Below are 12,706 nucleotides of genomic sequence, written 5' to 3' on the forward strand. Positions count from 1 at the left end.
GGAGAAAAGAAAAAGAAAAGGAAGGAGAGAAAACGGAAGGAACGCAAGATCACAGGGCCAACGCCACTTCTTGTGGAGGTCAAACCTGTGCAATCTACAGCCAGATCTTCCTTCTTAAAGCCAATAGAGGGAGAACTCCCAATGCTTCCAAGTGTCTCCGGAGACCTCGCTCTACCAGACGCTCGCTTCAAACCCCTGCCGCCAGTGACAAAACCATCCGTGCATCCTCAGAAACCAGTTCCAGCACCTGAGGATGTGTTATCCCTGCCATGTTCTCCGCTTCAAGTGGATCCTCCCAAACTGTCGGCAGCTCCTTCATGTCCAGATGAAGTCGTTTCCTTCCGACACTCTTCATCCCAGGTGCATCCATTGGTGGTTCCTCCGCGTCCCACTCCAGCAGCTGATGAACTGTTTTCCATCCGACGCTCTTCATCCCAAGTGCGTCCTCTCAAAGGACTTCCTCCGAGCCCCACTCATGCACCTGATGAAGTCGTTGCTCTGAGACGTCCTCCCAGCCGGAAGCCTCATCGGTTCACTTCTTCCCTGTTTGAGCCACCTCCGCAAAACATGCTGGTTGACATCGAGGATGTGGAGAACGAGTATATGGAGTACACAAGGAAGACCATCCGGGCCAGTGACTTACTCGAGTCGGAACGCTCCCAAACGCCGGAGGCTGAAATTAAACCGAGAAAGATGTTTGGTTGCTTGGAGAAGGACAGCGAGGTGCAGGAGGAAGCGTGGGCGAGCGAAGTGGAGGAGATCCAGGGATTTGAGGAAGAGGAAGGTGACCCCAGTGAAATGGGAGATTCCAAGGCCATGCAAGGCCATTCGGATGAGGCCTCTCAGATCGATGAGCGCATGAGGAGGCTCTTCTGTGTAGCCTCTCCTGACGGTCCCAAGAATGAGACCCAGCACAAGGTGAACGTCCAGAAAAAGTGCAAAAGAAAAGTGCCATTCTTTCTCTTCACCTGGGCAGAGGAGAAGGCCAAGAAAAAGGAGGAGAAGAAAATAACCAAAGAGAAGGAGCGAAGAGAAAAAGAGTTGCTGCTTGAACGCTAATGAACGATCCGAAACTGAAGCACTCGTGGATCAACAAGCACGACCGGAACAAACTCCTAATGCAGATCATCGTCCCTCTTCACCTTTAACCTGTGTAAATAAAACATTTGCAAATGAAAAGTTGAAAGATCCATGACTCTTCTTGACTATGGAAACATAAAACACGTGTAATATAAATTGAATCAATCTGAATTTATTTGAATAATCTAATCTGCTAATGGTTTACCTAGAACAGCAGCAGAAAGTGAATCATTCAATGCAGTTCATATAGTGAAGTTCACAGATCAATAGATTTTCTCTGATGTGGGTCCTTCCAATCCATCACCTCCATGTTTATCTTTTCATGTTTCTTGTCTATTGTTGTTGTTGGTAACAATTACATGTGTATATTTGTACTTGAAGCGCACATACACATACGTCACTCGCACACAGCGCACACACAAACAAACATCAGGAGCACAGAAACTTAACGCTGCCAACTTTTACTTGTAAAAAATCAGGATCAACTAAACCAGCTTCGCTACTGAATCGCTACATGATATTTCTCAACAATGAAGGGGTTGTGTCACTATTTTGAAGGAATTAAACTCCCAGCTTCATTGTTAATAAAGAGAGAGATGCTGAACAAACGCAGGTATGAATCTCTCTTTCTCAAAAAAATTATTCGAATAAATGCAATAATTCATTCATTTGAATAAATGTAATCTTCCGCACTACTTGATCTCTGTGTCTGATTCAAAGCGGGCAGAATGCTAACGTCATTAGATCTAACAAGCTGTAACTGACGAAAATAACCGTCAATTTTACCTTTAACATCAATAACAGTTTTAAAGTCCCCACGAACCAGAATAGCAACTGATTTTACTTCAGTGCTGTGACGTATTTCCAAGTGAAAATGAATATTGAATAGAGGGCAGGGTTTTACTTTAGCGCACCTTTTCTCCATCCCTCGCACATAGCAGACTGATGGTTGGAGGGGAGTGGTTAAGGACATTCAGCCGAACGTCAAACTGACGCCATTTGAAAAAGAACTCCATTCCAGACCGGAAGTAGCTTTTCAGATCTTGATTAAAGATTACCACAACAATTTTTTCCCCTCTGTATTAACTTGCACGGATCAATTGTTCACCCTAATGTTCATTGTTCACCTTCTAGTTTCTAAACTAGCAGATTTTTAATGGCAATCGGCCGAAAAGCATGATCTCGCTCAAAAGAGCTGAAATATTGAAATCTGTTATTTGGCTTTTATGGCTCATACAGTAAATGAGATAGGGTTCTTGAGGGCCACTGACCTGCAGAGTTTAGCTCTAACCCTAAATCAAACACACCTGAGCCAGCTAATTAAGCCTTTCAGGATGACTGTAAAGCTACAGGCAGGTGAGTTTGATCAAAGTTGGACCTAAACTCCAGGACCGACGTTCCCCACCCCTGATCTAGGAGAACATTGTGTTCACACTCCAGGAGAGAAAACACATCATTTTTATTCAGAGGACCAAACAGAGCAAAAAAATATTGGTGCAGATATGGTGCTTTTTATGGCCAAAAAGTAAGATTAAATTCTTGAAATAGCCTGTAATGTAAATCAATGCGATTTTTGATATATATAACAATATAGCAGACTAACATAAAATGCAAATAAATAACAGTTGTGTCACTATTTTCCCAATAATATGTCAGTAAGATCATATTGAAATGCTTAGTTCTATATGATCAAAGTTCTGTAGTTTTAATTGCAGGGAGCCAAAACATTGAATGCAATGTAATACAATGATAAAATGTCATTTTAACAAAACTATTTTTTTTATTGGTAATCAAGTAAACCATAGTTGCTTCAATCCAGTTAATCTCCATCTTGAAATAAAATGTATTCTTATATTTACTTTTATAAAAGTCAGTAAAAAAAAGATTTCACTGCAAAAAGCCACAACCCAAAGATGGACATCTTTACAATTATATACTAAAAGGCTTTTTACTTGCTTTAAAATAAAAAATAGAAAAAGATAACAGAAGGCATTTCATAGATTGTATACAACAGGTTTTTTTTTTAGCAAAGTTGATCCTGCTGGCAATTCAAATATGAAACTAAAACCAGGGAACATTTATTTCCACTATCTCAGTTTAATATTCAGTGTGGGAAAGGAGTGTTTGGGAAACTTGTTTGGAAACAGTCAGTATTTCATTTGGTGCCTGCAGTGTGAATGTGTGTATTCTGCTTCTGGAGCTGCTCAGAAAGTTCAGAGTTCTAAATGTGGTGACATCATAGTGGAGATTGCGTCCAGGCAACTGTAAACTGTAAACTGTAAACTGCAGCTTTGACTCTGGTCTACTGTTCGTTTGTTAGTAGGAGTGAATCGATCGAAAGACTTTTGAGACTTCTACAGATATTGACTACAAATATTGAATCCATCTGCAGCATCTGGTGTCCATAATAGCGCTGTTTAGCAGTGTTTGTCAGCTGTTTGAGAGTTTTGCTCACTTCTTGCGCAGAAGGAAGAAACCTCAGAGAGCACAGCCGTGTGCAGCGCAAGAATTAGCGGCTGGATTTAGAGAAGCTGGAGAAAAGAAAAAGAAAAGGAAGGAGAGAAAACGGAAGGAACGCAAGATCACAGGGCCAACGCCACTTCTTGTGGAGGTCAAACCTGTGCAATCTACAGCCAGATCTTCCTTCTTAAAGCCAATAGAGGGAGAACTCCCAATGCTTCCAAGTGTCTCCGGAGACCTCGCTCTACCAGACGCTCGCTTCAAACCCCTGCCGCCAGTGACAAAACCATCCGTGCATCCTCAGAAACCAGTTCCAGCACCTGAGGATGTGTTATCCCTGCCATGTTCTCCGCTTCAAGTGGATCCTCCCAAACTGTCGGCAGCTCCTTCATGTCCAGATGAAGTCGTTTCCTTCCGACACTCTTCATCCCAGGTGCATCCATTGGTGGTTCCTCCGCGTCCCACTCCAGCAGCTGATGAACTGTTTTCCATCCGACGCTCTTCATCCCAAGTGCGTCCTCTCAAAGGACTTCCTCCGAGCCCCACTCATGCACCTGATGAAGTCGTTGCTCTGAGGCGTCCTCCCAGCCGGAAGCCTCATCGGTTCACTTCTTCCCTGTTTGAGCCACCTCCGCAAAACATGCTGGTTGACATCGAGGATGTGGAGAACGAGTATATGGAGTACACAAGGAAGACCATCCGGGCCAGTGACTTACTCGAGTCTGAACGCTCCCAAACGCCGGAGGCTGAAATTAAACCGAGAAAGATGTTTGGTTGCTTGGAGAAGGACAGCGAGGTGCAGGAGGAAGCGTGGGCGAGCGAAGTGGAGGAGATCCAGGGATTTGAGGAAGAGGAAGGTGACCCCAGTGAAATGGGAGACTCCAAGGCCATGCAAGGCCATTCGGATGAGGCCTCTCAGATCGATGAGCGCATGAGGAGGCTCTTCTGTGTAGCCTCTCCTGACGGTCCCAAGAATGAGACCCAGCACAAGGTGAACGTCCAGAAAAAGTGCAAAAGAAAAGTGCCATTCTTTCTCTTCACCTGGGCAGAGGAGAAGGCCAAGAAAAAGGAGGAGAAGAAAATAACCAAAGAGAAGGAGCGAAGAGAAAAAGAGTTGCTGCTTGAACGCTAATGAACGATCCGAAACTGAAGCACTCGTGGATCAACAAGCACGACCGCAACAAACTCCTAATGCAGATCATCGTCGTCCCTCTTCACCTTTAACCTGTGTAAATAAAACATTTGCAAATGAAAAGTTGAAAGATCCATGACTCTTCTTGACTATGAAAACATAAAACACGTTTAATATAAATTGAATCAATCTGAATTTATTTGAATAAACTAATCTGCTAATGGTTTACCTAGAACAGCAGCAGAAAGTGAATCATTCAATGCAGTTCATATAGTGAAGTTCACAGATCAATAGATTTTCTCTGATGTGGGTCCTTCCAATCCATCACCTCCATGTTTATCTTTTCATGTTTCTTGTCTATTGTTGTTGTTGGTAACAATTACATGTGTATATTTGTACTTGAAGCGCACATACACATACACATACGTCACTCGCACACACAAACAAACATCAGGAGCACAGAAACTTAACGCTGACGACTTTTAGTAGTAAAAAATCAGGATCAACTAAACCAGCTTCGCTACTGAATCGCTACATGATATTTCTCAACAATGAAGGGGTTGTCTCACTATTTTGAAGGAATTAAACTCCCAGCTTCATTGTTAGTAGAGAGAGATGCTGAACAGACGCAGGTATGAATCTCTCTCTCTCTCAAATTAATTCAAATAAATGCAATAATTCATTCAATTTGAATAAATGTAATCTTTCGCACTACTTGATCTCTGTGTCTGATTCAAAGCGGGCAGAATGCTAACGTCATTAGATCTAACAAGCTGTAACTGACGAAAATAACCGTCAATTTTACCCTTAACATCAATAACAGTTTTAAAGTCCCCACGAACCAGAATAGCAACTGATTTTACTTCAGTGCTGTGACGTATTTCCAAGTGAAAATGAATATTGAATAGAGGGCAGGGTTTTACTTTAGCGCACCTTTTCTCCATCCCTCGCACATAGCAGACTCAGAGCCATATAGAGAGATGGCATATACCTGGGATTGTTGTATATTCTTGGGTTTTCTCCAGTCAATTTTTTACCGGTCCAATCAGCGAACAGAAGGAGTGGCTGAGAACGATGGCGTTGAGTTTGTGCGCTAGTTTGAGTCGTCATACGTCACGACCAAACTTCAGCGATTGGTTATGGCAGATCCAATAGTTTTAAACTTCAAGTACCCGCTACAAGGAAGTTAACGCTTGTCAATGGAGGCCAGACTATACAAATGAAATGTACGAGAGTCTGGTAGGACCAGGCTAAGACTTCATAGGGTTAACTAACAAATTACATTTTTTGATAGCATTTTGGGAATACATTTAGTGGAGGATGAAGGGAGTTGAAGGATGATTTTAATGTTCCATTTTTGACGTGGAACATCATTTTAGAAAGTCTCAGTATAGTGCATAACTTAGTGCATGTCTACTGTTTAGAGGACTTGACCTTTTTAAACTAAAGATTGGTTAAAAGACAGATGCTACACAATTAATCATAACCAATTCTTTCTTTTGTTGATCAGACGGCAGTGAAGCTTAGCCTGACTACGTCAGACTTCGTACTTCCGCTCAATTTCATTTCGCTTCTGTACTTAAGCAAAGCGAAGTAGCAGAGTTTGGCATTACCAGGCTAAGTGAAGCTTGCCACAAAGCAGAAAGACTATTTATCAGCACCAAGCAGGTGCTTTCTGCTCCACCTTATCCACAATAATAAATGCACCCACTCTTTTTAAAATAATAAAAAATAGAATTTTATTTGAAAAGCCAACCTATAAAGATCACATGGCAATTACAAAATCCTTTGCATAAAGATCATGAAAATCCAAACTCACCGTATCAACTTAAATACAAAAAAATAAATAGTTATATTTCTCTAGCCATTCTTAAATAGGGCACATATCAGCTAGCAAAAAACAAATGAAAACAAAAAGCACAAAATTGGAGAACTTAACAAAATTTACATTTAGTCTAAAATACATTCTTCACTGGTTTGTTTGTAGAATTTGATCATGCATTTTTTGCTGGTGAATTCTAACAGATTTAATAATAATAATAACAATAATAATGAAAAAAGCATAACCCTGATGACTGACAAAATTGGAAACCGTGTGATGCATCAGAATGAGACGAGTGCAAGTGCTGAGTCTGACCTTGAGGCCTAACAGTACATGTACCAGCATGCAATCGTATATTAACCGTGTAGCTCTATGGCACATTATTTGTTTCTTAAGAGTGACTATTCCTCTTTTTTCCAGTGCATGAGTGACATTGTCAGGAGTTCATAATGTCCCAAGTGCTTGCAAGTCATTCATCAACAAGCTTCCCATGCACCCGGAAACGGTACACACAAGTGTATTCAGGATGACCCCAGTTAGACAGTACTCTCATCTCAATGACCTGAAAAGCTCTCGTCACCTCCTCCTTGAAGACAGATACAGATTTACAAGTTTAGTCATCAAAATCCAATAAAGAGTACAAATAAACACCGTCTAAACACCAGAGGTGGCTAAACTAAAGATTAAAGAATACGAGGGCGTGTGAAAAAAAAAGTTAAAAATAAATAAATCCTTTTTAATAAATAGAATTCTGATTTCATGGTGACTTAAAATTGCAAGGCAAGTTTATTTATATAGCACATTTCATACACAGTGGTAATTCAAAGTGCTTTACATAGAAGAAATTTAAATAATTACATAAATAATAAAATAAATAAGAATAATTAAAACAGAAAGAGTTCACCCCCCAAAAATGGTCCCATAATTTATTCGCCCTCAAGTCATTCTAGGCGTTTATGAATTTCTTCTTTCGAAACACAATCGTCATTTTAAATAATATCCTGGCTCTTCCCAGCTTTGTAATGGCCGTATGGATTAATTTGATGATGATGGATGCGCTTTTTGGAGCTTCAAAAATTCTGGCGCTATTCAATGTCATTACAAAGCTGGGAATAGCCAGGATATTTTTTAATACAACTCAGATTGCGTTTGGCTGAAGTCGTATACACCTAGGATGGCTGAGGGCGAGTCAATTGTGGGATAATTTTCATTTCTGGGTAAACAATTCCTTTAAAGCATCCTTCTCCATGACAGTCCATCAGCCAATCAGTTACACCTGGATTTAATATTTATGTAGCAACAGGCTGATTAAATGACTGAAATACCAACATCACAATACTTACAGAGACCAAGAAGGTCTGAAGAGCATCTCCATCTTCTTCATAGACAAACTGTCCGAGCAACTGCCCCTCTTCCTGCAGCTCATCATCAAGACCCTTTAACAGAACAGAGACATTGTTTGTTTTTACTTTGACCCCAAGATAAGTCATCCTTTGTCTAATATGTTGAAAGTAATGTATGTGTAACCTGGATTACGTAATCAGATTCCAAAATGTAAATGCTTGTAATTTTATAAGAATAGTTACTTTTGATTTAATTCATTATTACTTAAGTCATAAAATGGTAACAAATAATTCAGAATTCATTGATTCTTCCTAAATTTTTTTTATTGTTTAAATTTTCCCTTCTCAAAAGTTTTGTGGAATTGCACACAGATCAGCCACTAGTCAGGCTAGGCAACTATAAATTCATGGTAAATTGAGCACAGAATATATATATATATAATTTCAGTTAGTGAAAAAATACATGATATATTCAAATCAATGTTATAAACAAGTCAGGTCAAAAGTAATCAAAAAGTAGTCTGATTACACTATAGAAATTGTAGTTAGTAACGTAATCTATTACATTACACATTTAAGGTAATGTCATTTGTATTCAGTAATGGATTACAGTTTGCAATCTACCCAGCACTAGACATTTGAAAACCAGGAAACCTTATTAAATAAATAAAATAAAACAAAGGTTGACTTCTAGGTTTGGGAAATTTAAATTAATACAATTTCTACAGTGGATATACACTACTGGTCAATTCAATCAAATAAATGCAGCCTTGCTGAACAAAAGATACTTTCAAAAACAAAACAAAAATGTATTTTTCCAAACAAATGACTGGTAGTGTAGATTGTTCTAGTTTTACTATACAATACGATATTTGCTAGAAATTGCTAAAAAATATTAAAAACAAATCTTATTCATTTAATATATTCATTGGAGAGCTGTAGAAACCCTGATATTATTTGAATTCCATGTGTACTTACATATACATTGAAGTCTCGTGGGGCACTGCTAATGTTGCCGGTGGGAGACAGGGATTTGGGCATATGATCCAGAGAAAAGGCTGTAGGCACAATCTTCATGGACAAGCCGATCACCAGATAACCATAGGAACCTTTAAATGCCCAGCAGTTCCCAGGATGCACGTCTGGCTGTAGGGACAAATGGATGAAGAAACAGTGATAAAAGACAAGAGAAAGTGACCATTGGAAATCAAAACTTGCATTTACAAATGAATACACATGAAAGGTTTCAGACCTGTATGACCACACGTGGCGACTGAGAGAAGTACCACAGCGGGAGGCCAAACAGACTCATCAGTGCTGTTTTGGTGTTGAAGGACTCGGAGCAACGAGTGCTTATGATGCTGCCTCCTACAGACACAAAGATTTGCAGATCTTGTCATATTTAGGCAGCAGAAAAAAAAGCCGTTGCAACAGCTTTCAAGCGTGTGAATGCGGTTAGCGCTCTGCATTTATAAAGCGGGATCGAATGGCAATCACACCGAATCGTTCTTCAGACCGTTGACTTACCACCTTTGTAACAAGCCAAACACTGAAGTTGCTCGCCATAGAAAAGCACCTCTTCAGCAGACCCAATCACAAGCTGCCATTGTGAACGCGCCACTCCGCTGCAGTGTGTTCCGGTGAGAAAAGCTGTTATATTTATATATAGGCGCTTCATTGATCATCCAAAGCATCACTTTATTTAAATGAAAAGTTAAGTCCTGATCTATCATTCTCTCTTACTGTTATATGATTCAATGACATCACAAAGTGAAACTGTGTCTGACAGGTGTCTTTCACTACACTTTTTTCAATTTAAAAAATCTCTCAGTTTTTATAATTTTTTGTGAAATTATTTGGTAGTCAGAGGGTGTTGGGTTGGGGCGAGATGTGTTTAGGGAGGAGACACCAAATAAAATAAAAATTAAAAAAAAGTTTAAAGGGGCGCGCGACCAAAAAAAGTTGAGAACCACTGAACCAAACTGTATTTTTAAAAGTATGCACCATTGCAGTAAACTTGCTCAACATTCTTGAAAGAATTTCACAATGATCTGTTATTGTGGGGACATAGACTTTCAATACATTTTCAAGCCAATAAACATGACGCTGAAGAAAACAAACTGCGACTGAAGCAACCAATACTTGTCCATGTCCTCTTGGGTTGTCCTTGGCCAATGAAGCCGTCAGTCTGAAGGACTTGAAGATCGAACTGATGTGACATTTCGAACAAAATCAAGTCAAAACGAACTTCATTTGGAGTTAGTTTTGGGATTTCAAAACAGCTTGCCAAAGCAAACTTTCCGGAAAAGTTAGTTTCGGCTATTACCGTAAACACCTTGTTACTACAATTGGCCCGGGGCGATTACATAATGGGTAGGTTTCCCAATCTCTAATTCAGTTGAACAGTCCTACAATAAGTGAAAAACAATCTAAAATCCATCCAGTTAACATTACTATACCTCCAGATTCCAATGCATAGTCCACCAGACCAGTGCGGTCTTCAGAGTAGAGCTTCATTGCATTGTTGACAATCAACTGTACATGCTGTGGAGAAAGAGATCAACAAAACACAAAAGCAGCATTACATATATGAGAATGCCAATTAATAATAAGTAGCTAATTAATATAGTCAAAGACAAATTCTCAAAAGCTTACTTCCTCAGAGAGGCCTGCCTCCCCTGTGGCTTGTAGTACAGTCTGAGTGATTGTCTCTTTAGAAGGCCTTGACTTGCCCTCCTCTACCTGAAGGGACAGGTTACCCAGAATGCTCCTCTCCAGCTCGCTGAGTGAAGCCTGCAGTTCAGTGGTGCTCACAAAGTGATCAGAGAGCCACTGCATGAGAGATTCAGGAAGCTCCAGCTCTGCTGCTCGGTCACTGCCGTAAAACAGAGACTTGATTTCGCTTTGCACCTGCTCGGACACCTGCAAGAGAACAGATCCAGGAGTTAGGACAGCATTTACTGATCTGCCTTTTGGTATATTAGGCTCTTGTTTAGTTGTCATCTCATTTTTAGGTGTAAAAAAAAATTAGATATTCTTTGAAACTTCAAATAACACTTAACCAGTGCAAAGCAAATGTGATGCAATACATTTTATTTGAATATATCGTTATATGAAATTTATAAGACCATATAATAGGAGAATTACCAGAATTAACCCCAGATTAATTCAATCAATGGAATGTAACTAGTGACTGCTCAAAAACGGTCCAAATTTATGAAACCTACATATTTTTCTAACAAAACTAATATTACCCTAAAATATTTAGTTTGAAAATATTCTACTTTACTTATGAAAAATAAGCTGCAATTGTTCATCAATAAGTGAATTTCTCCTTTTTCAGACCTACTTTCCATATTCAAATGTAGACACTTTGGTATCTGTATCATATGAGCTACAGCCTAAAGGGGTGTAGAGCAAAAGTTCACATTTATGAAATGTCACCTAAATGTGTTGTCTGTTTGTAGTGCTATTGTTGTCTGTAAAAATGTGTTTGTGCATGCATATTCATATTTATCAAAAAAATTCAGTCCTGAAGGCAGTGTTTTTAATCCTGGTCTTGGGGACCCAACACTGCACATTTTCTGTCTCTTATCTGAAGGGGGCGTTAACACTTTTTACTAAAATCGGAAAACGAATGCGTTTTGGCCTTCATTCATTCACAAAAACGGTTAATATCCAGGACAAAACGGGTTATATCGTAAAAAAAAAAATAATAATAGTATTCTAACGGTCTCAACACATTTTCAAAGTTTGGTTTGCATACTAAAAACTAGGTGGTTTTTAGAAAAGTTAAACATTTCTTGCATTATGAGGTCTAAACAATAAGAGTGTTAATGTCAAGTATAAAAACTAGGCACTATAGATAACGGATGGCACAGAGCACTTACTGAGCTTGAAAAGGAGGCCAGCTGCTCACATTTGTCTCTGCATCCCACCAGCCCCTGCACATCATCTCTGATGCGCTCCAAAGCCTCCTCTAACCTCCTCACCTCTGCCAGCAAAACCTCACTGGAGCCGCTTTCATCCTCCTCGCTGAAGAGAAACAGACATGCTTTACATTACTACATCCATTTACATTAAGTACCTGGAATATCACTTCAATCTGGTTTTATGTTTGAAAGACATCACGGTTGACCATTTAAAGATAATAACCTGTGAGGATCAGGGGTGGGCGCCTCAGCCTCAGGAATCTTTCGCAATGCAGGCTCTTGTTTTCTCTGCAGCTCCTAAATTGAACATTGAATTGAATCAACAGTTCGGCTGAATCTGTTGAATGTTGCTTATTGAATCAGGTCATTATAATCACACTCAAAAAGCATGGTTACTGTGATGTGAAAGTTCAGAGTAACTTTGGGCCAGTTGTTTATGGCCTTCCACAACAAAACCTAAATCCTGCAGCATGCTGATATAAGCCACATTGTGTGTCCCTGGTACAATTTGAATGTCACACCTCAGTTTTGCGTGCCAATGTCTGGAGCAGAGCCTCCGCTTCGGCGAGTCGAGTATTCTCTGACTGTTGCACTTCTGCATGCTCTTCCTGACGCTGCAGACAGAAGCAAAAAAAAAAAAGATAAAATCAGGAACTAATTCATTTGCTAAAGGACTTAAGCATTCTTCAATTAACTGAATTTATCACAAAAAGGTATTACATAACGTATAACAGAAAATAAACATGTTAAGAATGCTGTTAAACTAAGTAAACTGGTAATGTCAGGATGTTATCTCTAATCGTCTCTGTGCTCTACACAGCTGGGAGTGAGTTTAGCTCACCCAAGGTACTCTTAACGTGAATTTCATCAAAATTGTTGCAAAATATCCAGGTAATATACACTACAGTTCACAAGTTTGGGGTCAGTTTTTTATGTT

General features: G+C 39.6%; 2 protein-coding genes across 7 annotated transcripts in view; one reads left to right on the forward strand and one right to left on the reverse strand.

Annotated features, from left to right (window-relative positions):
• The first annotated feature begins 2,383 nt into the window (after positions 1-2,383).
• LOC306990004 (uncharacterized protein) lies at positions 2,384-4,799 on the forward strand. The gene is made up of 2 exons (XM_079596174.1): positions 2,384-2,436; positions 3,547-4,799. Exon 2 carries the CDS (start codon positions 3,755-3,757, stop codon positions 4,670-4,672), a length of 918 nt encoding a protein of 305 aa, XP_079452300.1. The 5' UTR covers positions 2,384-2,436; positions 3,547-3,754; the 3' UTR covers positions 4,673-4,799.
• A 1,586-nt stretch (positions 4,800-6,385) lies between these two features.
• sun1a (Sad1 and UNC84 domain containing 1a) overlaps positions 6,386-12,706 on the reverse strand; it is a 31,849-nt gene continuing 25,528 nt past the window's right edge. For all 6 annotated transcript variants that reach the window (XM_079596176.1, XM_079596180.1, XM_079596179.1 and 3 more), the window contains 9 exons: positions 12,291-12,383; positions 11,993-12,066; positions 11,728-11,872; positions 10,493-10,759; positions 10,297-10,381; positions 9,090-9,205; positions 8,816-8,983; positions 7,838-7,930; positions 6,386-7,080 (listed from right to left, as the gene is read on the reverse strand). In XM_079596176.1, the coding sequence (XP_079452302.1) occupies positions 6,964-7,080; positions 7,838-7,930; positions 8,816-8,983; positions 9,090-9,205; positions 10,297-10,381; positions 10,493-10,759; positions 11,728-11,872; positions 11,993-12,066; positions 12,291-12,383 (1,158 nt within the window). In that variant the 3' untranslated portion in view covers positions 6,386-6,963. The remainder of the gene's footprint in view (positions 7,081-7,837; positions 7,931-8,815; positions 8,984-9,089; positions 9,206-10,296; positions 10,382-10,492; positions 10,760-11,727; positions 11,873-11,992; positions 12,067-12,290; positions 12,384-12,706) is intronic.

Source organism: Phoxinus phoxinus (genome assembly GCF_949152265.1).
Source record: "Phoxinus phoxinus genome assembly, chromosome: 21".
NCBI classification, from domain to species: domain Eukaryota; kingdom Metazoa; phylum Chordata; class Actinopteri; order Cypriniformes; family Leuciscidae; genus Phoxinus; species Phoxinus phoxinus.

What these genes read in the sequence shown, in the direction of transcription:
- LOC306990004 (XM_079596174.1), top strand. Translation starts at nt 3,755, where the DNA reads ATGCTTCCAAGTGTCTCCGGAGACCTCGCTCTACCAGACGCTCGCTTC.